Below are 22,738 nucleotides of genomic sequence, written 5' to 3'. Positions count from 1 at the left end.
AGCCCACCGGGATGGGGTGGGGTGGGATGGGATGGGGTGGGGTGGGATGGGATGGGATGGGATGGGATGGGATGGGATGGGATGGGATGGGATGGGATGGGATGGGATGGGGAGTGCCTGCTGGGGTGGGGCCTGCACAGCTGCGTGGATAGAGGGAAGAAGACAGTGCTGGGAAGCCTTAGGTGCCCTCTCGAGTATCTTTGCCTCTCCCCCCACCCGGGATGTCCCTCCCAGGACCCCAGCAAAGCTGTCCCTCCCAGGGGAGACCTGGGGCTGCCCGTGGGGCTCACCTGCTCCCCTTCCTTGGCTCACCCAGTGCCTTGTGGCTGCACACGGAGAAACAAAAGAAGGCAAGAAATGTCTAAATTTAAAGTGCTGGAAAATCCAACCTTTTATTTACTACATTTTTGTGACTACATAAACGCTGAAACATTGTAACGCTGAAACATTGTAACACTGAAAAGCATGATGACATCATCACTTGCTTTTTTCTTTTTTTTTAATTTTTCTCTTTTTTTTGTCTCTTTTTTTTTTTTTTTTTTTTAATTTTTGCTTAGCAAACACAGCAGATGATATTGCACGGCATAAAGTGAGAACAGTAGCAAAGCTTAAAAAAAGTAACTTAAGGAAATCTTAACGCAGTACAGGAGATACTCATACCCAACCCAGGGCAATGCCTAGCGCACTGCACTTGTCATCGCTACACACAAAAATACAGAAGAAGCGCTTGACTAAGAGAGAGAGTGAGGAAATATCAGCAATCAACTGTAATTAGGTACAATAATCACTTAGTCTGAAATGCAGATGCAACGCATAAACTACTGCTGCTTCCTAATGGGCGAACTAAAGATGGCAGCAAAGGGCTTTAGCAAAATCTTCGCTTCGTATTTATTATTATTTTTCTCTTTTTTTAAAATTTCCTTTTTTCCCTTTTTTTTTTTTTTTTTTTTTTTTTGGTTTTGTTCCGTTGCTCTGGAAGAATTCCCGCTTGCTCTGGGAAGATTTCCTACCCCTGCGGAGCTGGGACCTGTGATTGTCTCTGGAGCCCTCTCTGCGGCGGGGCCGGGGCAGGGCGGCCGGGGTCCCGCACTGCGGGCGGGGATGCTCACAGCTCCCCAGGCAAGTCACAGACAGGGCTGTACCCTAAATCATCCCGCTGCTCGGGTCAGGCTGCAAAACTAACGCGGCCCCACGGTGAGGATGCAGTAAGCGCAGTAAAGGCAGAACATTCCGTGACAAATCTAACCAGCGGAACGGGCAGGAAGCCGCGGCTCCCTGAGCGCAGCTCGCCCCGTGCTCGATGGCTCAAGCTGATTCACAGACTAACACTTCGCCTCCCCTCCACGTGAGGCAGAACTCATGGCACAGCCTTAGCTCCTGTATTCAAAGCAGACACTGAGCCAATGCCCGCCAACAGATCATTTAATGATCCTTCATTTCAGAGTGTCTTTATTGCCCCATTTCAATACTTGAAGTATAAAAAATGTACCTAGAAAGTGTAACTTCCACCAAAAGCTCAGACCCTGCCCTTGTCCTTCCCTCCCTCAACCCCTTCACTATCCCCTCAAAGGAAAACGAGGTACACCTGGGGCTCAGTTACTGCACGGGAAAGGAAATATTTACAGCCATCACAAACCGTGTCAGGACACAACATTTAGCTGAACCAGAATCTAGTCTTTATGCAAAATAAAACATGAGTGACTGGCATCCTATTGTCTGTGCCATGATGCCATCATCAGCTTTGCAGAAATATCATTGTCATTACCCTTTCTTTATTTTTTTGCTTTTCAACTCCAAGCTGCCTTGTCCTCCCTGAGCTGCTGGGGTGCCAGGGCAGCTCCGTGCCCTTCGCAGGACTGGGCACAGATCACTGTGCACCCCCTGCAGCCACGGCGCTGCTGCGGCCCCTGAGCCTGGCAGAAGCTGCAGCTTCCCCGGGGACCCAGCTGCGCCCCAAGGACCCAGTCCCATGCCATCCCATGCCATCCCATGCCATGCCATCCCATGCCATCCCATCCCATCCCATCCCATGCCATCCCATCCCATGCCATCCCATCCCATGCCATCCCATCCCATCCCATGCCATCCCATCCCATGCCATCCCATCCCATCCCATCCCATCCCATGCCATCCCATCCCATCCCATCCCATCCCATCCCATCCCATCCCATCCCATCCCATCCCATGCCATCCCATCCCATGCCATCCCATGCCATCCCATCCCATCCCATCCCATCCCAGCCCATCCCAGCCCTGCCTGCAGCCCTGCCTGGGGAGCAGGTGACCGGGGGTGGCCCCGTGGCCGTGCTGTCCCGGCCCCGCCAAGGCCTGTCCATGAGCAAGGTTTCCAGGTTCAAGTCAGCTTTTCTCCCGAGGCCCACGCCTGCTTCTCGCTTGCGCTACCCGTGCGAATGGCGAAGGAAAATAAAAACTCAGCAAAATCTCTCACAAATGCCAGTGCTTTTAAACATTAAACGACTTTTAAATTCTTTGGATGTGCGGGTCTGACCCACAAAGCAATCTTTCTAGAAAAAGACAAATAAATTAAAGAAAAAACACACTAATAATGCCTTTCTGCTTTCTAAGTGACAAAAGTACTACCTTGAAACACTCATTTTGGCATGTACAAGTTGGGGGGAAGGGAGGCCTGGGGGGTAACCTGGCAGTGTTTGTAACACGGGTGGAAGTGCATGCCAAGACAAGGCTGAAGATACACCCTGCAGTCAAGAGAAGCACTCTCCTTCAGTTCATCTCAGCATCAAGAATGAAAAGATTGTAACATAAAGCTTTGGCCATTTTTGAATCTACTATATACAATTTTTTTTTAAACTACATAGTCATAAATTAAAACAGTGATTAAATAAGCGTATACAAAATGTAATTAAATTAAAAGTCACAGCACATTATAGAGAAAAAATAGGAACCATTTATCACAGCAGAGAATATCTTTTTTTACCCTGTGAAAAGAACATCGACTAGCAAACACAAAGCATCCTAGCTGAAACAAAAGTAATCAAAGCCATGTTTCCCTTTCTTGCATTCATTGCAAACAGCGATCTTTACCCACTTTGAAACATTCCCAGGAATAATATCTTCCTTGAGTATAACAGAGAAGTTCTGCCAAAAAAAAAAAGGAAAAAAAGAAGAAACCCAAACCCAAACCAAACAATATAAAAGGAATATACAAACAAAACAACCCCTACAAAATAAATAAGAATTATAAAGCTTTTTTTTAAGTAACCTTAACAATTATCAAACTAGTAAGTTCTGCCTTATCACATAGACTCTCTATACAACATAACCCTAAAGATTTATTACTATGAGGTATTTGGAGGAATTGGTAAAAGCGATGCACGGCCTGTCTGGGCTGAGGGACTCAAGCTGCTTTGGGGGAAAGAAGAGGGAGCCTTTGGTTTGTCAGCAAGAAAGTGGAAAAAAACATTTTCCTTTGGTATCAAAGAAAGTTTCATTGCATGGTTGCACGGCAAAAAGCACCACGGTGAAGAATTATTCCTTTTTTTCATTAGTGGCCTTTCTAACAGGCTGAGGTATTCAAAGAGTATAAGGTGAGAGATAAAGAGGTCAACAGCGGTTTAACACTTTGGTTCAAGCAAGGCACTCGTCCTATGAGTTTACAAAGTTTGCAACATGTTTGCCAAGAGCTTTATTATTATTATTATTATCCTTATCATCGTCAGTAGTAGCAGTTGTAGCAAGAAAAGTATTCATAAGGTTATTAGCATTACCACTAAGAATGAAGACAAGGTTACACACTGAGTGAAGGTGAGGAAGGGGGTCAGGGGACGGGGGTAAGAAGGAGGATGAGTTCCTTTTCCAGACCAAGGCCGTGCATGAAAAATCTTTGGTATTCTTTGGTATCATCAATGTGATTAAAATCACCAATGGAAATCGAGTGAGGTAGCGTCTTTGGTTCACACTATAAATAGTAGATCTTTACACACTTTTTTTTCTTTTTTTTTTCTTTTTTTTTTTAACACGTGGAAGTAGCTATTCCTTACCTTTTGCTTCTTTGTCTTTAGCAAATAGTTACCAAATGTATTGTAAAGCTAACCACACCACAATAATAAACCAGGAGGCTAAGCAAAGTCTCAAAATTAGCCCCTGGGCCTTTGAATGCACCCAAACGCAGTGAGATAGAAAAGGGTAAGTGCTTTCTCTTTGTTTGCTAAATGCATAGTTTTCATCCCTATGTACAAAGGAGGAGGAAGAGGAGGAGGATAGGAAGAGGAAGAGTAGTAGAAAGAAGGAACGTTTTTTGGGGTAAAAATGTCCTGTTTACAACTCAGGTGAGGAGAGGTGTCCTAAGACTCTTTGGTATAAGCTCAGCAGTGTTTCCCAGCCCTCCGGGCAGCAGCAGCCCCTGGGGCAGTGCCCACCACCACTGGCCTTGTCCTGGAGCCCAGGAGAGGCGCGGTGCCCACGGGCAGCCCTGGGGCCGCTCTCATGCCAGGCCACTCGGCTGCTTGGGAATTTGCTCCTGGCATGGGGTGGGCAGGAGCAACTTCTCAAGCAAAAGCCCCATTGCTGGCTGGCTCTGGTGGGTTTTGCTTTACCTGAGTAAGGAGAGGAGGCTGCGGCCCTGGAAAGCCACGCAGGGCTAAAGGAGCGCGGTGGGGCAGGCTGGAGGAGGATGGGTTTTTTTTGTTTGTTTTGTTTTTTTCCTAGAAATCTAATGATGCCATTTACAATGGGGATGGATGAGGACAGTTCACCTCCTGGCCAGCCTCCCACCGTGGGTCACTGCGGTCATGTTTGGATGCAGCCTGTTAGCTGAATGCGTGTTCCTAATGCCCTCTTGCCCTTGGAGTCACCTTTGAAGCCCCATCTCCTGATGCTCCCAAACTGTTTTGGGTTCTGCTCCCTCTCCTAATCCTGCCTGGCAGAGTTTTAGATCCTCTTGTCGAATTTGAAACTAATTCCCATTTTGTCAGGAATGAAATGAACTGAAAGACTATCAGGCAGAGACAGGTTTCCTGGGTAATGGTAAATGCAGCATCAGAAGAAACTCCCCTTCAAGGATGCCCTGTTGAGTAATGGCACCAGTCAGAGCAGGGGAGCACCAGGTAACCTGCCCATGCTTCAGTCGGTGTGGCCAGGCAGTCTGCTCAGAGGTGACACAGCCTTCCAGCAGACTGAGCAGTTCCAGAGTTATTTGCTTCATGTTTGGAAGGAAATCAAAGGAAATTGTGTTCTTTGCCTATTCAGAGTATGAGGCGCATATTGCTCATGGGAAGAGTGGTTTGTTCCTAATGGCTTAGAGAAAACCAAAAGGTTTATATCTACTTAAACAGACATGTAAAAAACCCAAAACGCTTAAAATCTACAACTTGTGCATCAGTATTTGTGTGTGTGGACGTGTGTGTGCACATGTATACATACATACACTCCATCAAAATGTGTGTGCATGTACATATACACAGTCCTGTTTAGGGGCTTGCATGTGTGTGTATCAGAGATCCTGAAATTGCATATTGGGTGCAAATTTAATGCTGGTATGAAAGTTCTCTTTGGTTTCAGCAAGTAGTCTATAAAGACAATACAATGGAAATACTAAAAATGCGGCAATGTACTTTGAATTTCCCTGCATTTTTAAATTCTCAAGTTTTAAATAAATAAGGCTTTATTCTCTAAACTATAGGTACATTACAAAGCAGTGTTTTGCTGGAAAAAACTAAACCATTAGTTATCACTGTCCTTTATTAACCTTACACGAATGAGACTGCATACATAAGGTACTTTATATGTGAGCTTATCAATGTTTCCATGTCAATTATGTCTCCATGGGGATGGAACACTTCAAAAGAAAGCTTGCTAAAATTTAAGGTAAGCTAGAGACTCAAAAAACGTCCGGATTAGGTGCCATTTTCATTGATAATTGCCTTGTCAGCCTTAAAGTGGGTTTAACATACTGAAATACAGAGAAATATTCAGTGCTAAAAATATTTGGTTTATTTAATTTTATTTTAATAAAGAGATATTTCATCTGTATTCTAAACACTGGGTGGAAACAAACTAAATACCCTGAACCTTGACTAGACCCTGTCCTCTTGGGAAACAACTGGTGCTACAAAAGTTGCTCTACTTTGGTGTCACTGGGATTTTGAGTAGGCTTCATCCCCCAAACCAGTATCTGCTACTGTTCATAGTGTTTGGATTCTAGTTTACCTTGAATTTTCCTTTGTCTTTTTTTTTTTCTTTTCCTTAAACACAAAAAGGTTGAAAGTAAGATTACCTATTTCTAGTCCTTGCATTGGGCCTATACCTGCATATTTGGTTATTTTGGAATTTATTATACCTAACATAATCACTACAGTAATTTGAAATACCAGTTAGAAATCTAACAGGCACATGTATGGTTTTTACAGTCTATTTTCCCCTTACATTAAAATTTAATATGCAGAAATTTCACGATTTTGTCTTTAATTTTATCAGAGTAGGAATGGGATGATTTATCTCCTATGGGTCTGTTAGCAACAGAGCGTTTAAAGCTTTTCAGCTACAAATTTCAAACTATTTCATGCATTATCCTGACTAATAGATGAGCAAGAAAGAATGCATGGGACAAAAGCTCAGCCTGCTACACATAGATACAAAGCCACAAAACATCGGGCTGTATCTCGGTGTCATGGGAATTTTGCTTTTGACTTCAGAGAGATCACAATTCTTCCTTCCAAAAGCGCTGCTGCAGCTGCTCCTGGAGCTCTCCCACATTCGCTGATGCTGATGCTGTGTTTCCCCAGCAGTGGGAAAAGAGCAGGAGCTGTCCCAGCTGCTCCTGCTCCTGTGCCTGCCCAGTCGATAGGCAAAAACCACAGCTCGCTGATGGCAAGGAGCAGCGAGCAGACGCCGAGCCCGTGGCTCTGCATCCCCCAATTGCTGCACCCTGAGTGCCTCAGCTCTCCTGTTCACGGGCTGGGTGCCAGCGCTGGGCCCTGAGCGCACGGGCAGCAGCTGGGACAGCGCCTGGGGACCGGCACGCGCGGGGTCACACCGTGTCACACACATTGTCACACACGGTGTCACACACAGTGTCACACACGGTGTCACACACGGTGTCACACACGGTGTCACACACGGTGTCACACACGGTGTCACACATGGTGTCACACAGTGCCACACATGGTGTCACACACGGTGTCACACATGGCTCTAACACGTGGCTCCTTCCTGTGCTCCCGCTGAAGCCAGTGAGGAAAGGGCTCACTGAGTCCAGGGGGGCAGCATCCCATGCACAGTTCTCGTGCTCTGCCAGGGGCTGTGATCTGCTTGGGTGACATTCTTTCTTGCCAATCACAGAAAGAAAAGATAATGTGGTTTTACTAATTGCAAATAACAGTCTTGATTACAAGTTTTATGTGTTATACAGTTAGATTAGTTTATACCTATAACTCTACATAGTATTTGTGTAAAAATAGCTTTGGAATATTAAAATCATTGCAATAAAATACCTGCAATACAATTATTAAATGTGTTCTTTGGTAGCTAGTCGATTTTTTTTATGGATGGAATAGTTTTCCTTTTTTAAATCTGAACATTCCTTAACAAACAAAGAGAATGCACTGGTTTAGGTACCATTCAAAATTTCCTTGCCTAGTTTGAACTTGTTTCGAGGCATTGCACCAGCCAAGCTCAAACTGTGAAACAGCAAAAATCACACTACCGTTCCAAGGAATTCAGACGACTCCACGCTTTGTCGGCCGTGCCCTGGCACAGCCCTCTCTGGAGACCAGCCCTAAGTCCCTGCCCACGGCGTTCGCAGGACGGACACACCGAGCACCTCCGAGGCGGTCGCTGCGGACGTGGAGAGCTGTATCCAACGAGGTGTCTGCTCCGTGACAGGAAACCACTATGCTCCAAACCACTAAACAGCCAAGTACGGTGAAGATGATAATGGGCAAAGGTGTAAGACCAGTGGTCTGTTCCTCTTCTCTTTGCTTTCCGTTCCGTTCCCTCCATTTCGCTTTCTTCTTCCTCTCTGTTTTTTGCAAGTCGTCATCCTACTAAAGTGTGTGTCTTAGAACAAAGTCATAATGCAGGTGAAATAAGTCTTTGGTTTCTTTGGACTTATAAATATTTTTTTTCAAATAGTTTTAAGTATAAACCTGCTATTTTGAGGTCCTGGTCTGTCTTTATTTATTTATTTATTTATTTTTAAAGCTTTTCCACCGAGGTTTTAGTTCGTGGTTATTCCTTCATGCTTTGGTACAAGTGCTTGATGAAGAAGATGAGTTGCCTGAATTGGAGCTGCCCTCGTCTTGCCACTTATCCAGACTCCTCCTCCGTGCATTCATGAAAAAGTTGCTGACGGTGCTCAGCTCCAACCCGAGCTGCTGGGAAATGGTGATTTGTAACTCTTTGGACGGACGCTTATTTTCCTTGAATATTGCATGTAGAGTTCGACGCTGGACATCAGTGAAGACCAAGCGAGGCTTTTTGGGTGTATTCCCTCTATCCTTCCCGTGTTCCTGTTCTTTCCTCTTGCACGCTGCAAGAAAGGGGAGGCGAGTTAGAGAGGGCTGGCACAGGAGTATGTGGGAACACAGTACAGGGCTAATTAGGGAAAAAGGACTGTTCATGTCAGCTTCTGAATTTGGAGAGGATGTGGGACATTTGAGTCTCTAACTCTTTAAAACTATTACAAGTATAAGAAAAGAAAATACCTTTGTTGTTGTCTGCTAAAACTCAGCAAATGCTTTGACTAAGAACTTACATTTTGATACTACCCATTAGTACTGAAAAATTAACTATTTAATATCTGTAGGAGGTAAACTGGAATTTCAGGGAACTCTAAAGTTAACCTTGGTAATATTTTTTACAAGTATTAGTTGCTTTCAATCAATTTCTGTATATTTTTGTTGACTGAGAAATAAGGAACTGTGAGAAAGCAGGTTACTACTACAGTCTTACGGGCCAGATGCATTCTGAATAAAATAAAACATGTTTTGTCATGAAAAACAATGGTATAGCAAATCTTCTTTATAGAATTGCTCCTTGTTTCATCTATAATCCCTTATTTCCCTTTGAGAATGTTATTTTGCTCTAAAGGATGCTTGCAATTTGAAATTTGCCTCCCAGATCACCTTCCAGGCAGGATCTGATGGGATGTGAGGGAGACTCCCAGATCCCTCTGTCAGCCTTCGAATGTCTGCCAGCTCATCTTAGCATTTTGCTAGGATAAAAGCTTCCTTGGGAGGGCAGATTACTCTGCCTCACTTTTAAAATTGTCTGAAGTTGTCTGTTTCCCTTCATTCTCTAACAATGTCCTTTAATTCTGATTGAGAGATGTGTTTCTCAAGGTAATATGAATGTTCTTTCTCTGTGTCTGTCTAGTCTTGGCTTATGCGGAAATCAGTACTGACTACATGAAGAATTTTGTGCACTATCTCTACTTACACCATGATTATTGGAATGAAAACAACAAATTACTTTGCAAGGGTCCTTTCTACAACTTCTACTACTACCAAGAGCCAGCCCTGGCATGAGGGTTTCATTGCTCATGGGAGGTATGCCAATAGTCATCCACCTTTTGTACCTGAGGATTAGGAGCTGCACAGATCAGGAGCCAGGAGCTGTGAAGGCTCCTTCTGCTGGCCCAGGCAGGGACCACGACCCTGGAGGCTCCATCCCCTCTGAGGAGAGGCTTTTGAAAGGGTCCCTAACAATCTATATTCCAGCCACATACTCTGTCATGAGAAATCACACATCAATCAAATGGCTTGGGCTGCCAAGCTCATGTCTCCTATAGGTATTTTTATCTGAAAACCTTTGAAGAATGCTTTGAAGTTACATCCTGACCTCTAAAACCCCGTGGAGCTTCTGGGCTAAAAACCAGGTTTCTTGATGCACACGAGCCCCTACTGAAGCCAAACTGCTGAATTCACTGTGGGGATTGGTTCCTGCTGAAATAATCTGCATCCCCACTGGAGGTTAACATGGGCAAATCAAGGGTTAAAAATGCTTTTGCAAGAATAGTCTGTTATTTACTGACAAATAGTAGAGAATGAGGATACCAACAGCATCTCAGTCCTTTATGTATGTCTGACCATTGGATAATCAGAAATTCCTGGGAAAGCAGCTGCAGGAGCTCAGCTTTGTAACAGCCTCAGCCTGCAGCTCTGACTGCCCCTGCTAACAGGCTCAGGCAGAAATGACCACAAACCAGGTGCAGACAACATTTGCTGTGCTTCATTTCTGCTCATGCTGCTTTACACCTTCCTTTTTTAAAGACTACACAAATTCCATCTTCTGCCTAGATACTCTGTCCAGATCATAATTTGTCACAAAATCCTAATGGCACAGAGAGCGTGATCCAAGTCAGTGCTGTGCAATGCTTCAGTGGGAATCATCACATCACAAATGACAGCCACAGCAGCAGGTACAGAGCCAGCTCAATTAGTGAGGCAGCCTCTGGGGCTTCAGTCAAAGCTACTACATGAGCTCTCTGAAATAGTAGGGAGTAACAAAAAAAACAACCATCTACTGTGAAACTAGCTTGCATAACACATTGTCTTCCTGAACTTGTGCTCATTTCCTGAAATGTAGTATTCCTGAACAATTATTTCCATAGACAGTGTCCCAAGAGTTACAACATACCTTGGTACCCAATTTCAATTGTATCAAAACCCTCTTCATTAATGCTAGTGACATCACAGAGGTAAGGAAAAATAGCTCATTACTAGGGAGGAAAAAAAAAACCTAACCGGTCTATGATACAAATAAGCCTATTTTACTTTTTTGCAAATATTTTCAGCTCTACTTCCATTAGCATTTGCCAGAGGCAGACTGAGGCTAAAAATTTCCCAACATGCTTAATTGTTCCAAGAGCCCTCGCACTGCCAGGCCTCAGGCTGTGAGCAGCAGGGGTGGATACCACCTCTCATCTTCTGCCTTGTCCAGGCTCAGGAATATTAATAGCACTTAAAAATAAATAATAGTGATAATGAAAAACTCTAATAGGGTTTCCTTGCGATCGTTTTCCCTGCACTGGAGCCAATCAATTTTAATAATAAATTGTAGCTTCCAGCTTGCCAGAGAACAAATGTACACCACGGGATAAATCTGCTCCAACATGGGAGCAGATCCAGAGCAGGCACAGAGATTGGCAAGGGTTGGCAAGGTGGGGCTGCCAGGCTCTCCGACAGCAGCCTGAGACATGCCCAGGCAGAGTGGCTGTGCCTACTCTGGCCAGGTCCTCCCCTAATGTCCATTGAGGTCAGGCCCCAGAGACATCGACTGAAATGGTTTCTTTGGAAAAACACCAGAGCCTGTCTTCACAACGATTTATCACACACTCCATCTCTCTTTTATCTTACATAGCAGAAGATAAAAACAGTAATTTGCACTGATGTCCTTCTTGTGCCCCTGCCCTTGAGCACTGCGAGTGGACCCTCTCCCACAGCAGCCACTGAATTTCGGTGCTTTGCAGGGTGCTGTGCTCCCTGGAGGAGTGCACCTCTCCCAGGACACACCCGCTGCCACCCTGCCCTCTCTCCCTGCTGCAGGCAGCCCTGGTTTTTGTCTCCAGGGTGCCCCAGCTGAGCCGTGCTCCATGTGATGCCTTTTGAAAAAGCCTTTAAGAAAATCTTGTTAAGAAAAAAGAAAAGCAGAGGATAAAGGAAGAGTCATCCTGACTATGGCAACACACGTGCAGACATGACAATGTAATATTATCAGTGCTAGAAGGAGCCTTATAAATCCAGTCCTGAACTCTGGCCTCTCCTAGTCACTTCCATCTTCCTCTGCCCTGAGCAACAGATATTTTTGACACTTGCAATTCTCCTGACACAACCCATCAATCTATTTTTGTCTCCCTTTGTTCCTTCTAAGTCACCCGAGGGATTTGGTCAAGTAAACTTGCCAGACCTTGGAAGGTCTGTACATCCCAGCACGGCTCAGCTGCCTGGGCATGGTGCAGAGGTGGGCTCCCACCTCTGCAGCTCCACCGCTGACACTCTTCTGCAGCCCCCAGCTGGGTGCAGCACAGTGGGATTAGTGCTGCTCTGCCAGGGGTGTGAACAGGACCCTGTCCCCTATGAAAATCCACTAATTGCATCTTTAGGTCGAGACAGTGAAGAGGATGTTTTGCCTATCTGTGGTATGAACATTATTCAGTCAATGTAAAAGTCAAGATTATAGTAAGCTCAGGTGTTAATCCTGGTGGTTGATCTAGTGTTTCATCCCTAGAGGGTGGATCTCTTTTTAGAATTAAATGAAAAAACCCTGATTACTGTACATCAATTTCCAGGAGAATTTGGTGTGTACACATGTGCCTAGCTGTTTCTGGCAAACTCTAGTTTTCCTTTCTAAAAACAGAAGCAAAGAATAAAACTGATGAGGCTCTAAATAAACCTAGTTTCCAATGGTTCCTGGTTTGGTTTGTGAACATAATCAAATATCACTACAAGTTCTGCTGGTCTGGAAGACTGTCACTGAAGCAGAGGGAACAATAGGAAATTTTACTTGGGCAAACCCTGCCCCAAGCCCTGTGACTACTTTTGGTGTCAGAGGGCAGCTCTCCCTGAGAGAGGCCTTGCTCAGCTGGTGCCAGCACAGAAGAAGCTTTCTGGCAGGGGATGGAAGGGCACAGACACCGAGGCAGACGTGGATGTGGGGTCTCGGGCCTACAACAGCTCAGTGGAAACAGATAGCCAAAAGCTTATGGTAAATCCATGGTGGCAATAACACATTATAAAGTGTGATAAGTTACATACTTATCATGTGAATAACACCTCTGGGGTATGCAAAGACACACACAAACAACGGATCTTTCCCAGTTATCAAAAACTTAATTTGGGGGAATATGAAAACAGAATAAAAGGGCATAGGAGACACAGGCTACCTGAGGGTTAGATGTCACCACATGAACTAAACCTGAGCAAATCTGTTTGACCTGCATCATGAGCACAACTGCTGGCTGACATTCACTCTGATACATCACCCTTTAGTGGTGTCCTGCACTGGCCAGGTTCTTCAAAGGTACTTTGGAAATGGAATCCTTCTGGAAAGCTGCTGTGTGAGACAGCCTCCACACATGGGGCAGCTCGTGGCCAGGAGCTCCCACTGCAGCAGGAGCAGACAGCACTGGTGCTTGAGAGCATTCCCTTCAGCTTCAGCCCACTGTGGGGTAAGGCCCTTCACAGCTTTTCAGGGATGAAAGCCGACACGGGTGACACAGGTTGCTCCCCAAAGCTTTCTCTTTTCAACTTAAAAGAGTTTTGTCTATTCTGAAATGTCTGAGCCCACACTAAATTATTTCTTTTTAATCCTGGCATTACTCAGCATTTGGCACTTGTTTCTCTAGTGATTTGTATTTATGCTTATTCAGGATGTAAGTGTTTCCATATACCCAGAGATCTTTTGAGCTGTGTCTCATGTCTCTGCCAACAAATCCAGGGAATACTCTTTTGTTTTTTCATAACATAAAAAAAGATGAAAATACATTTGTGTATAGGAAGCTCACAGGATGACATCATACCACCAACATACAGATCCCACCTGAGCCAGAATGGTAAACATCTCACTCCTGGGCACTGTATTAAAATGAGTGACCTTAATTTGCTGGCCCTTGAATAATGAAGTGAATGTGGCTGAGGATGCTGACTCAGCAGTTTGGGATTCAGGGGTTTACACAAACTTAGTGTTGATGGATCTGTAACCACTTCAGCGAACTGACATCACCGTTACAGAATGTGTTGCTAAGTGGATCAATCAGGAGAAAGCACCTGATTTCCCTGCGATATCATTTAAACTAAATGTTAAAATTCTTTAGCTAGGTCTTTAGTTAACTATATTACTGTGACAAATATTTCTTTGCCTAGCATAAGTAATTAGAATTTAATCACTTAAACTGCATCTTAATTACCCCAAATGAATTGAAAGGACATTTAATAGCAAAGATTAAATTGCCTTAATGAACGATTTTTGCGACTACATCAATATTTTAATCGCGTCAGCCAGGGCCGGCCCCGCCCCCGCCCCCGCCGCGGCGGCACCGGCGGCCCCCGGCCGCGGGGTGGCGCCCGCTCCCCGCCGGGAGCCGCGGAGGGGCGCGCAGCGTGCGCGGGGCTCCGCGCCGCATCCAGCACATCCCACCGCATCCCACCGCATCCCGCACATCCCACCGCATATCCCACCGCATCCAACAGATCTCATCACATCCTACCGCATCCCAACACACCGCATCCCAACACATCTCACCGCAGGTCCCTCCTCGCCCGCGCTGCCGCTCCGTACCGCAAAAGCACGGCAGCCGCTGGGGAGCGCCGGGCAGCGCGCTGCGCGGGCAGGGGAACGCCGCCGCTCCTGCTCCCTCCTGCTCTGCCGCGCTCCGCTTCTGCTCCGCTCCCGCTCTGCCGCGCTCCGCTCCTGCTCCCTCCTGCTCTGCCGCGCTCCGCTCCTGCTCTGCCGCGCTCCGCTCCTGCTCCCTCCTGCTCTGCCGCGCTCCGCTCCTGCTCTGCCGCGCTCCGCTCCTGCTCCCTCCTGCTCTGCTGCGCTCCGCCTCCGCGCCCCGGCCCGCCGCGCACCTGGGCCGTGCGCTTCACGCCCTCCGCGCCTCCCGGCCCGCCCCGCCAGCCCCGCCCCGCCCGGCACGGAGCCGCCGCGGCGCCACGCCGCGTCCCATGGCCCCGGCCCGCTGACACCGGCTCCGAGCTGTGGGAGCGAACCCCCCGCGGGCCTCCGAGGCGCTCGGGTACTGACTCCGCAGTCAGGCTGGGTCATTCCGCCCCCTCCCGCATCCCCAGTCAGAGGCTTTGCTACAGCAGCAGAAAAATGAGTTTCTGAGCGGTGCAAACGACGGGGTCCGTAGCAAAACCTACACTGCAACATTGAGTACGGCCAGATTCACTGAAAAACCCGTTTCTCTGGTTCCGCTCCTAAAGACCGGCCCGCCGGCTGGCGCTTCCCCGGCTCCAATTTTTATGTTCTCCGTCAATTCCAATATATTCAAAATAACGAGATATGTTTCAAATAAAGGAGAAATGAGTCAATGATGACATAAAGAAGTTCGTCCAGCTGGGGCGGACATCAAGGAAGCCGTTTGGCAGCCTGCCTGTGCGGGGGGAAATGGGGAAAAGGGGCTGCGGGCAACTCTCCCGCCTGTGGCTCGGTTCTTATCGACTGGTTTCTAATGCATGTGACAACGAGTGCAGAATTCTGCACCCTGAAGACATCCAAAACGCGAGCCCGGGCTCACTTCAGTGGTTTCTACACCCAAGCGTTAAGGAAGAGCCCCCCGATTCAATATTTTCCTCTATCGGAAGCAGCGGCATTTCCAGCTCGCCCAGGCAGCGCCCGCACACGCCGGCGCCGCGCTCTGCGCCCCGCGGCAGCCCGCGGTGCTGCCCGCACCCCTGCCGAGCAGCAGCCATCCATCCAGCTTTAATTGCCGTTCGGGCTGTACGGAAAATGTCACCACTGAGGCTTCCTAGCGCCCTAAAATGGTGGGGAAAAAATGAAAACTACTGTTCGGTTAATAAATTGTTCCTATAAATTAATCTTTCAGCATCATAAAACTGACTTCTTAAGCAAAATGGCTCAAGTCAGCTGTGTTTCCAAAGAGAGACTATCAGCATCGGTCACTTCTCTGTCCGTATATGATTAATCCAGGTAGATTTATGTCTGAAACACGAATCTACATTTATCGATTTGATCACGGAAGCACCCGACACGCGGCCATGCTGGGTCCCGGTCGGTCCTCAGGAGAAACTCCCTTCGCTGCCTGTAGTGTTCAGGTGAAATTCACCGGCACTTCAGCAACAGCTCCTACGCTTCAGTCACTTAGAACTGCCCGGAAACTAACTTTGTCCCTGTGTGGAGTTTATGCGGACCCTTCGGCCACACAGACAGGTGAAGGCTGCCTGAGGCAAAGCGGGAGCGGTGGTTTAATGCCGGTACAGGCAAAGCCAGGCACCGAAGAATACCTGGCCTATGGATTTCCAGATGATTTTGTCTCGATCTGATAATCACGTTCTTTGCTGGCTATGTAAAAGGCAGATGGCACACGCTGGAACCCAGCTGTAGCACCGGCAGGAGCCCGGGCTCCCTACCAGTGCCACGTGCAGCGGGCACAGTCCTGGTGCCACGCACCTCTCCTCTCCTGGAGGATCCCGACACCTCTGGCTGGCTGAGTTACCGTGCTGGGGAAAGCTCGCTTCCCCTCTGGCCACGCACCCGCTCGAAGGCCCTCATGCCCGTAACAGGGGTGCTCTGCCCAGCCGGGAGCCGAGCCGCTGCCGCCGCCGGCAGCCCGTGCGCTCAGCCCGGCGCTCGCCGCAGCACCGCGGCACTAATTGCCGGCTGCAGCTACGTATAATCGATGCGATGCCGCTCCCCACCGGGGTCGGCAGCCGTGGGGAGGCTCAACAAGCACCTGCGCCCGGGCTACGAGCGGCCTTGTCCATGAGCCGGGAGGGGGCTGGTCCGGCCCCGGCGCGCCGCGGGGCTCGCTCGGGAGCGGGGCCGCCCGGGCGGAGGCGGAGCTGGGGTCGGGCCCCGCCGGCGGTCGCTGTTCGTGGTGCTGAAGCCGGGCTGGGCCTCCCTCGTTCCGCGCTCGAGGGGACAAGAGGACGGAGCCAGCCCGGGGGGCGGCGCGGGGCTCTCCGCTCGCAGCGCTCCCCGGAGCCGCCGCCGCCGCCCGGTGCTTGCGGGGTGCCCGGGCCGGCGGGGCCGCTCCCGCCCGCCGGCGGTCAGTAGATGGCGCAGAACCCCCGGGAACCGAGGGGCGACGAGCGAGGGCTGCGGACGGCACGATGGCCCCGGCCGGTCGGGGCGGGCACCGCGCCCACAGCCCGGCTGCGTGACCCGGGGCGGCCCCGGCGGCACCCACGGGCGGGAGCCGCCCTGCTTTGAGGCTGTGCGATTCAAACGGCAGCGAGGGTGGGACGGGGCACGGCCCCCGGGTGCCGCCCCGCCACGCGGCGGGTAATGAAAACAAACAAACAGCCGAGCGGGCGCACGCACGAGCAAACAAGCGGGGCCGAGCCGTGCTGCGGGCGGCGGCTCCGCCAGGCCCGGCCCAGTGCGGAGGAACGCGGCTCGCCCGGCCCTCTCCTCCTCCCGCTGGGCAAACATTAACGAAGGGCAAACGCGGCTGTAAATCAATCCCGCCGAAGGACACGGCCGGCAAACAAGCGCGCCCCAGCGCTGCCCTGGCTGCGCACCGGGCACGACTGCTCCGGGTGCTCTCCCACCTCCGATCCCCCCGGGCCAGGGCCCCTAGCCTCGGCCCAAGCACAGCTCCAGCAGCAGTGGAGTAGCCGCTGTCACGGCCCAAGGTGCACCGAGCCAGGCCCGGGCCGCCCCCGTCCGAGCGGTCCGCGGGGTCGGGAGGGGAAGGGCCTGTGTCCCCCGGGCCCGCTCCGCGCTCGGAGTGTCGCCGGTGAAGGCCCCGGTCGATGCCCCCTCCTCCCTGATGCAAACGCCTTTATGCAAAGTGCCCGCAGGGTAAATATTAAACAGCCCCTAATGAGGCCGCCGGGGCCGGGGCGGCCCAGACCTTCCCGGCGCGCTCGGGGCGGCGGCGGGCGAGAGGCGCAAACGGCGTCATTAGATTTCATATTTAATGTGGAAAACGCTCTGATTACTCCATCGATTTCTTTACAGTTAATTTGGCGAGAATTCCTCGCCGGCTTCCCAAGGCTTCAGCTTAGTCGGGATTCGCATTAGGAGGGAGAAAGGATAAGAGGAGGGGAGAAAAAGGGGTGCAGCTATGGAAAATACCAGTCAGGTCGCAGGCAAACATGGAGCAGCTTTGGAGGACGGGCCTGCCCGCTCCGAGAGCCGCGGGCGAGCGCGGGTTCCCCACGGCGCCTTTCCCCGCTGACACCGCTCGGGGACCCCCACGGAGGGGCCCTTCGGGCCCGCTCGCTCAGAGGGCGCACATGGCAAAGGGCCCCCTCCGGCAGTAGATTCTGAGGAACCTTGGGCTCCCTTACACTCCTCTAGCGCGTTCGCAAAATGTCTTAGCCACGTTTTCCCTGGCCTCCTCCTTCCTCCCGATCGGCGGGCCTGTGCGAGGCCGGCGGGCAGTCGCAGTTCCAACAATGAATGGCTCGAAGCAGATTATTTTTTCCTGAACAAAACAAAGTTTTTTTTTTTTTTTTTTTTTTTTCTTCTTCCTTTATCTCCTCCTGTTTCCTCTCTCACACACGCGAAAAAAAAAAATCCAACAAATTGAAATGAATTCAGCCTTAAACCCCAGCAGGCTGTAGAAGGGATGTACCTTTTCTTTTAGTTGCATTTATTTTTTCGGCGTCCCTTCACAGCCCTTCCAAATGTCAATGAAGGCGAGGGAGAGGGAGGGAAGACTAACAGAGAGACAGTCAAATATTCAGTGATAGAGAGGAGAGAGAGAGTGGACAGACAAAGGAAAAAAGAACAGAGAAGAGAAGGGAGATGGGATGAATAAGATGGAGGCTGGAAGAGGTCAGCTTTGCAATTAGCAGTTCTGCTTACATTTCAAGAGACAGCCCAGGAAGTGTCAAGACCTCAATCCTGCTTCCATGTAACTACCAATTTTTCTTCTATTTGTCGGAGCTTCTGTAATCTGGGAGGTAGGAATCCCCCAGGGACGGCTGCAAGGGGCAAATACTCAAGATAAAGTGCAAGGCGAGACCGCGAGGCCTAAAATAAGCAGGCTCCATCCCCCTCACTGCCTCCCGGTTGTTGTCTTCAAGAAATCGGAAAAGGAAGAAATGAAGGCGGCTCTGGGTATTTATCTACCTGATAATTCTCTAAACGCCCGGGAGTGAGTTATAATTTGGACGTGAAATTTAATTTGCGTCGGCTGCAGTAATTTATGTTATTTTGAATTGATGTTCATACATCAATATCAATCGGGGAAGATTTTTACCACTTAGTAAGATCATCACACATTTAAAACCTTCACAAAATAAAATCGATACTTTATGCATTTACAGCCGGTCGCCGGCAGCGCGGCGCAGAGGCGCGCGGAAGGGCGCGCAGGCTGCGCGGGGCGGGGCGCGGCCCCGGGACCGCCCCGCTGACAGGGACGCAGCTCTATGCAAATGCCCACGTGCTGCCGGCGCCCCGGTGGGCAGCGCCCGGCGAGGCCCGGAGCCCCCGGTACGCGGGGAGAGCCCTGCAGGGCCCGGCCCGGCCCGGCCCGGCCGCGAGGGACGCGCGGGCTCCGGGTGCGGGCGGTACATCCCGACCCCCCGTGCTGCCAAGCCCTCTTCGCCCCGGGGAGGCTGTTTCTGTAAGGTGCCAGCTTTCGGGTTTCATCGGAAAGGGAAGGCGGAATAATGAGGCTTTGTCTCTCTAACGGGATTACCGGGATCCGTTTATGAGAGGGCAGCGCTGAGGTGGCTGGAAGAAGGGGCGGTCTGGGGGCAGAAGCGAACAATGGGACGCTCCGGACCCGGCAGCTGGGCAGAGCACGGCCGCCTCCCTCCCTCCCTCCCTCCCGGCCCTGCAGCAGCCAGGGCTGGCAGAGCTTCCCGGCCGGCAGCGCCAGGGAAGGGATGCCAGCAGGCTCCGAATCGAGGGGTTGTTTCCAGTATCGATCTATGCAAATGAGCGGAGATTCAGGTCGACCAAATTGTCGTAAAAATACGCTCCAAATCGAAGAAAGTTCGCCTTAGCAATCGTTACGGGTATATTAGAAACACAAACTCCATCCTCCTCTCCTGGGTAGCCCCAGCAAGACGAGGGTTTTTCGCTGGTGGGGTGGCTGCTGAGAAAGGGAAGGCGGAAAGCGCAGTTTCAGAGAGCTCAGACCTTTGAAACTGACTCCGCAGGAGTGGAAGCCAAAGAGAGCAACGTCCTCCCACCGGCGGGCACCTAAGGGCCAACTACAGCGGGTAGGGAGGCCCTTCCCGGACCCTTCCTGGCTCTGCTTTAGGTTTCTGGAACAAGGTGGTTGACTGAAATGGACACGGAGCACGGTGGTGGCCCAGCTGTGTCTCTGCACACTCGGGAAACGGTCGCAAGCTCTCACCGTCTCGGTAGTCGAAAGCGCAAAACGAGTTGTGCTTTTGAAAGGAGAAAGATTTGGCCCTTCCCTTATTTTTGTCTGTGAAACGGATCAGTGACCCTGGCTCCAACTCGGATTGACTGTCTTGCGTTCTCCAGGGACAAATTAATGGAGACCTATCACTTAATTAACAAACCCTCACTGACGGTATATTAAACCCGGGCTCTGCAGACGGGAGGGTTGGGGAGGCGGCGGCAGAGCACAGGTACGGACCGGGACGGCCATCTCTGAGCAGACAATACGGGACCCGCTCGGGAGCACACCGGGCAGCAAGCGCGACAGCGGGGGGAGGCTGCGGGGCAGCGAAGCCGCGACACGGGTTTGTCTCACGCAGAGACATCCACGAGAAACTCAAAGTGCGCGGCCTAATGATAACTACAACCAGTTAAAAACAAACAAACAAACAAACAAAAAAACCCAAACAAACGAATCCAACGATTTTACCCACCAGCATTTCTCAGGCACCGCTCATTCGCTGCTGTCCCATCTCACCCAGCCCGAGCGGGACGCTGGCCCCGAGCCCCGCCGCGACGCGAGCCCACCGCCCCCCACACAAAGCAGGCGCACCGACTCCTCTCGGCGGCGCATTACCGGGGCTCCCCCGTACCCCGTCCGTGGGCCCGGTCAGCCGCCAATTCAAGCATTTCCGCCTCGCCCTCCGCGCTGCGGGCAGCGTTGCCGCCGGCCGGTGCGGCTTTCGGCGGCGTCCCGTTACCGGGCGCGCTGGGCGTCTTTCTGCCGGCGGCAGGAGAGCCTGGCGGGCTCGCCCGGCCGGGGCACGGGGAGAGCCGGGGCGCCGCACTGCGCAGCCCGAGCCCCGGCTCGGCTTTGTCTGAGCGCGGCGCAGAGGAACCGGACGGTGCCGGTGCGCCGAGCCGAGAGAGGGAGAGGGGAAGGGAGAGAAATGGAGTGGCGGAGCGGGGGATCGGTGCTGCCCTTCAGGGACGGGCAGGGACTGCGGCGGCCTGCCCAGGCCCGAGGCCCCGCTCTGCCGCTGCCCCGAACACCCCGCAGCGGGCTCACCTGCAAGCCGCAGAGCAGACATCCGCTGAAACTCCGGCTCCTGGAGCCACTTCCACATTCTGCGGAAGGTCTCCCGGCCGGATTTGAGCTTGCTCCAGGGCTTGGGGTTCCTCAGCAGGTCTGAGAGCGTCCCTTGAGAGCGGCACAGCACCCTCTGGGCGAAGATAGCCTGGGGGATGCTGTACCGCTTGAGCTCGGTGGTGATCCTCTGAGCTACTTCTTTGGTATTGATTTCTTCCATTTGCCCTGAATTACTTCCACTGTTGACCTGCGAACCAGTTACAGAAGGGTTTTGCTCCCTGGCAGAGCCCAGGATCTGCCCGTGGCTCTGGGCATTCAAGTGGGCATGGGGGTGGTGTGGGATCCCGTTGATAGGCACCATGCCAGCGGAGGTGGGGGTGAGGTGTTGGTCGCCATGCCTGGCTAACATGGCAGGGTGGTGGGCTTCAAATCCGTTTGGGGTGAGCATTTTCTCGGCGGGCATGGTGGCACTGGGATGAGCGTAGTGGGGCAGCCCTTGCTGGGAGTTGTGAATGCTCCCCAGGCCCGATCCAGACAACGGAGAGAGGCTCTGTCCCATGCCGGTAACATCCTTGTGGTAGGGGGTGTAGAGATTGTTCATAGACGCCAGACCCCTCTCGTCCCGCATGAGCGTGAAGCTGCCGCTCACGTTGCCCGGTATCCGCTGGTGGGGATGGTGATGGTGGTGGTGATGGTGGTGGTGGTGAGGGAACTTGTCCGAGACCGTCGAGATGGGAGGTAGAGGCTGCAGAGGGGTTAACGTGGTGTAGGTGCTGCTCATGCTCATGCCGGGGGGTGTCTCGCAGGCCATGGTCATGGTGGGGTGCAGGGGGCCGGTCAGCGCGTGCTCGGGCGGCCGGTGGTGGTGGTGGTAGTCGCCGCCGTCGAGGATGGACGCCATGCCCATGGAGCGCGGGTGGGCCGGCAGGTGGCTGCTGCGGTGGGCCACCGCGCTCCGGTGGTGGGGGCTGCCGCTCATCAGGTCGGCGGCGGCGGGCACCGGCTCATGGCTCACCCCGTGCAGATCGCCGATGTTCTCCATCGCCAGCTGCGCGTTCATCGTCGGCCGTGCGGGCGGCGGGACCGCACATCTATCTGGTGGGCGGCGGGGCGTCCCGGAGCTCTTGGCGGCGGCCGGTTGCTCCCGCGGGCCGGCGGCGGCGGGCGAGCGCTGCGGGCTGGTGGTGGCGGTGCTGCTGCTGCTGTTGCCGGGCTGCTGGCTTTCCCGGTTTTCGGTTGGTCGGTTTGGTTTTTGGTTTTGGTTTTTTTTTTTTTTTTTCCTTTTAATTTTTATTTTGTGGCAACGTATGAATTTGTTTTTTCCCGCTGCCGGCTGGCGCCGCCGGGCCGGTCCTAGGGCCGCCGCTCCCTCAGGCCGGGCCCCGCAGCCGCGGCCGCGGCGGGCGTGTGGCCGCGTCCCTCGCCATCCCCAGCCATGGCTCTCTCTGCCCCCGCGCCCCGGCTCCGCTCCGTGCTGCAGCGCCGCCGCCGCCGCACCGCGCACGCGCGCGGCGCCCCCGCCCGCCCGCCCCGCCCCGTGACGTCAGCGCCGCTCATAAGCGGCGGGCCCGCGCGGCGGGGCCCAGAGCGGCGGTGCCGCTGCCCCGGGCCGCGCTCCCGCCGCGGGCACGGAGCGCCGCCCCGCCCCGCGCCCAGCACGGACACCCGCCCCGCCCCCTC

The 22,738-nt window shown here is 51.8% G+C and overlaps 1 protein-coding gene across 1 annotated transcript; it reads right to left on the bottom strand.

Moving 5' to 3' along the window:
- Nucleotides 1–362: 362 nt before the first annotated feature.
- Nucleotides 363–22,535, bottom strand: ONECUT1 (one cut homeobox 1). The gene is made up of 2 exons (XM_021537427.3): nt 21,038–22,535; nt 363–8,506 (listed from the first exon to the last, which is right to left on the bottom strand). The coding sequence occupies exons 1-2, from the start codon at nt 22,116–22,118 to the stop codon at nt 8,214–8,216; spliced, it is 1,374 nt and encodes a 457-aa protein (XP_021393102.1). The 5' UTR covers nt 22,119–22,535; the 3' UTR covers nt 363–8,213.
- Nucleotides 22,536–22,738: the final 203 nt, after the last annotated feature.

Source organism: Lonchura striata, chromosome 10 (genome assembly GCF_050655825.1).
Source record: "Lonchura striata isolate lonStrDom1 chromosome 10, ASM5065582v1, whole genome shotgun sequence".
NCBI classification, from domain to species: Eukaryota; Metazoa; Chordata; class Aves; order Passeriformes; family Estrildidae; genus Lonchura; species Lonchura striata.
This window is presented reverse-complemented; position numbering and strand designations above follow the sequence as displayed.

Excerpts from the sequence above, each read along its gene's own strand:
- ONECUT1 (XM_021537427.3), bottom strand. The coding sequence starts at position 22,118 with ATGAACGCGCAGCTGGCGATGGAGAACATCGGCGATCTGCACGGGGTG. Across the intron at positions 8,507-21,037 it reads GTCTGCTCTGCGGCTTGCAG|CGTGCAAGAGGAAAGAACAG; the intron begins GTGAGCCCGCTG and ends CCTTTCTTGCAG.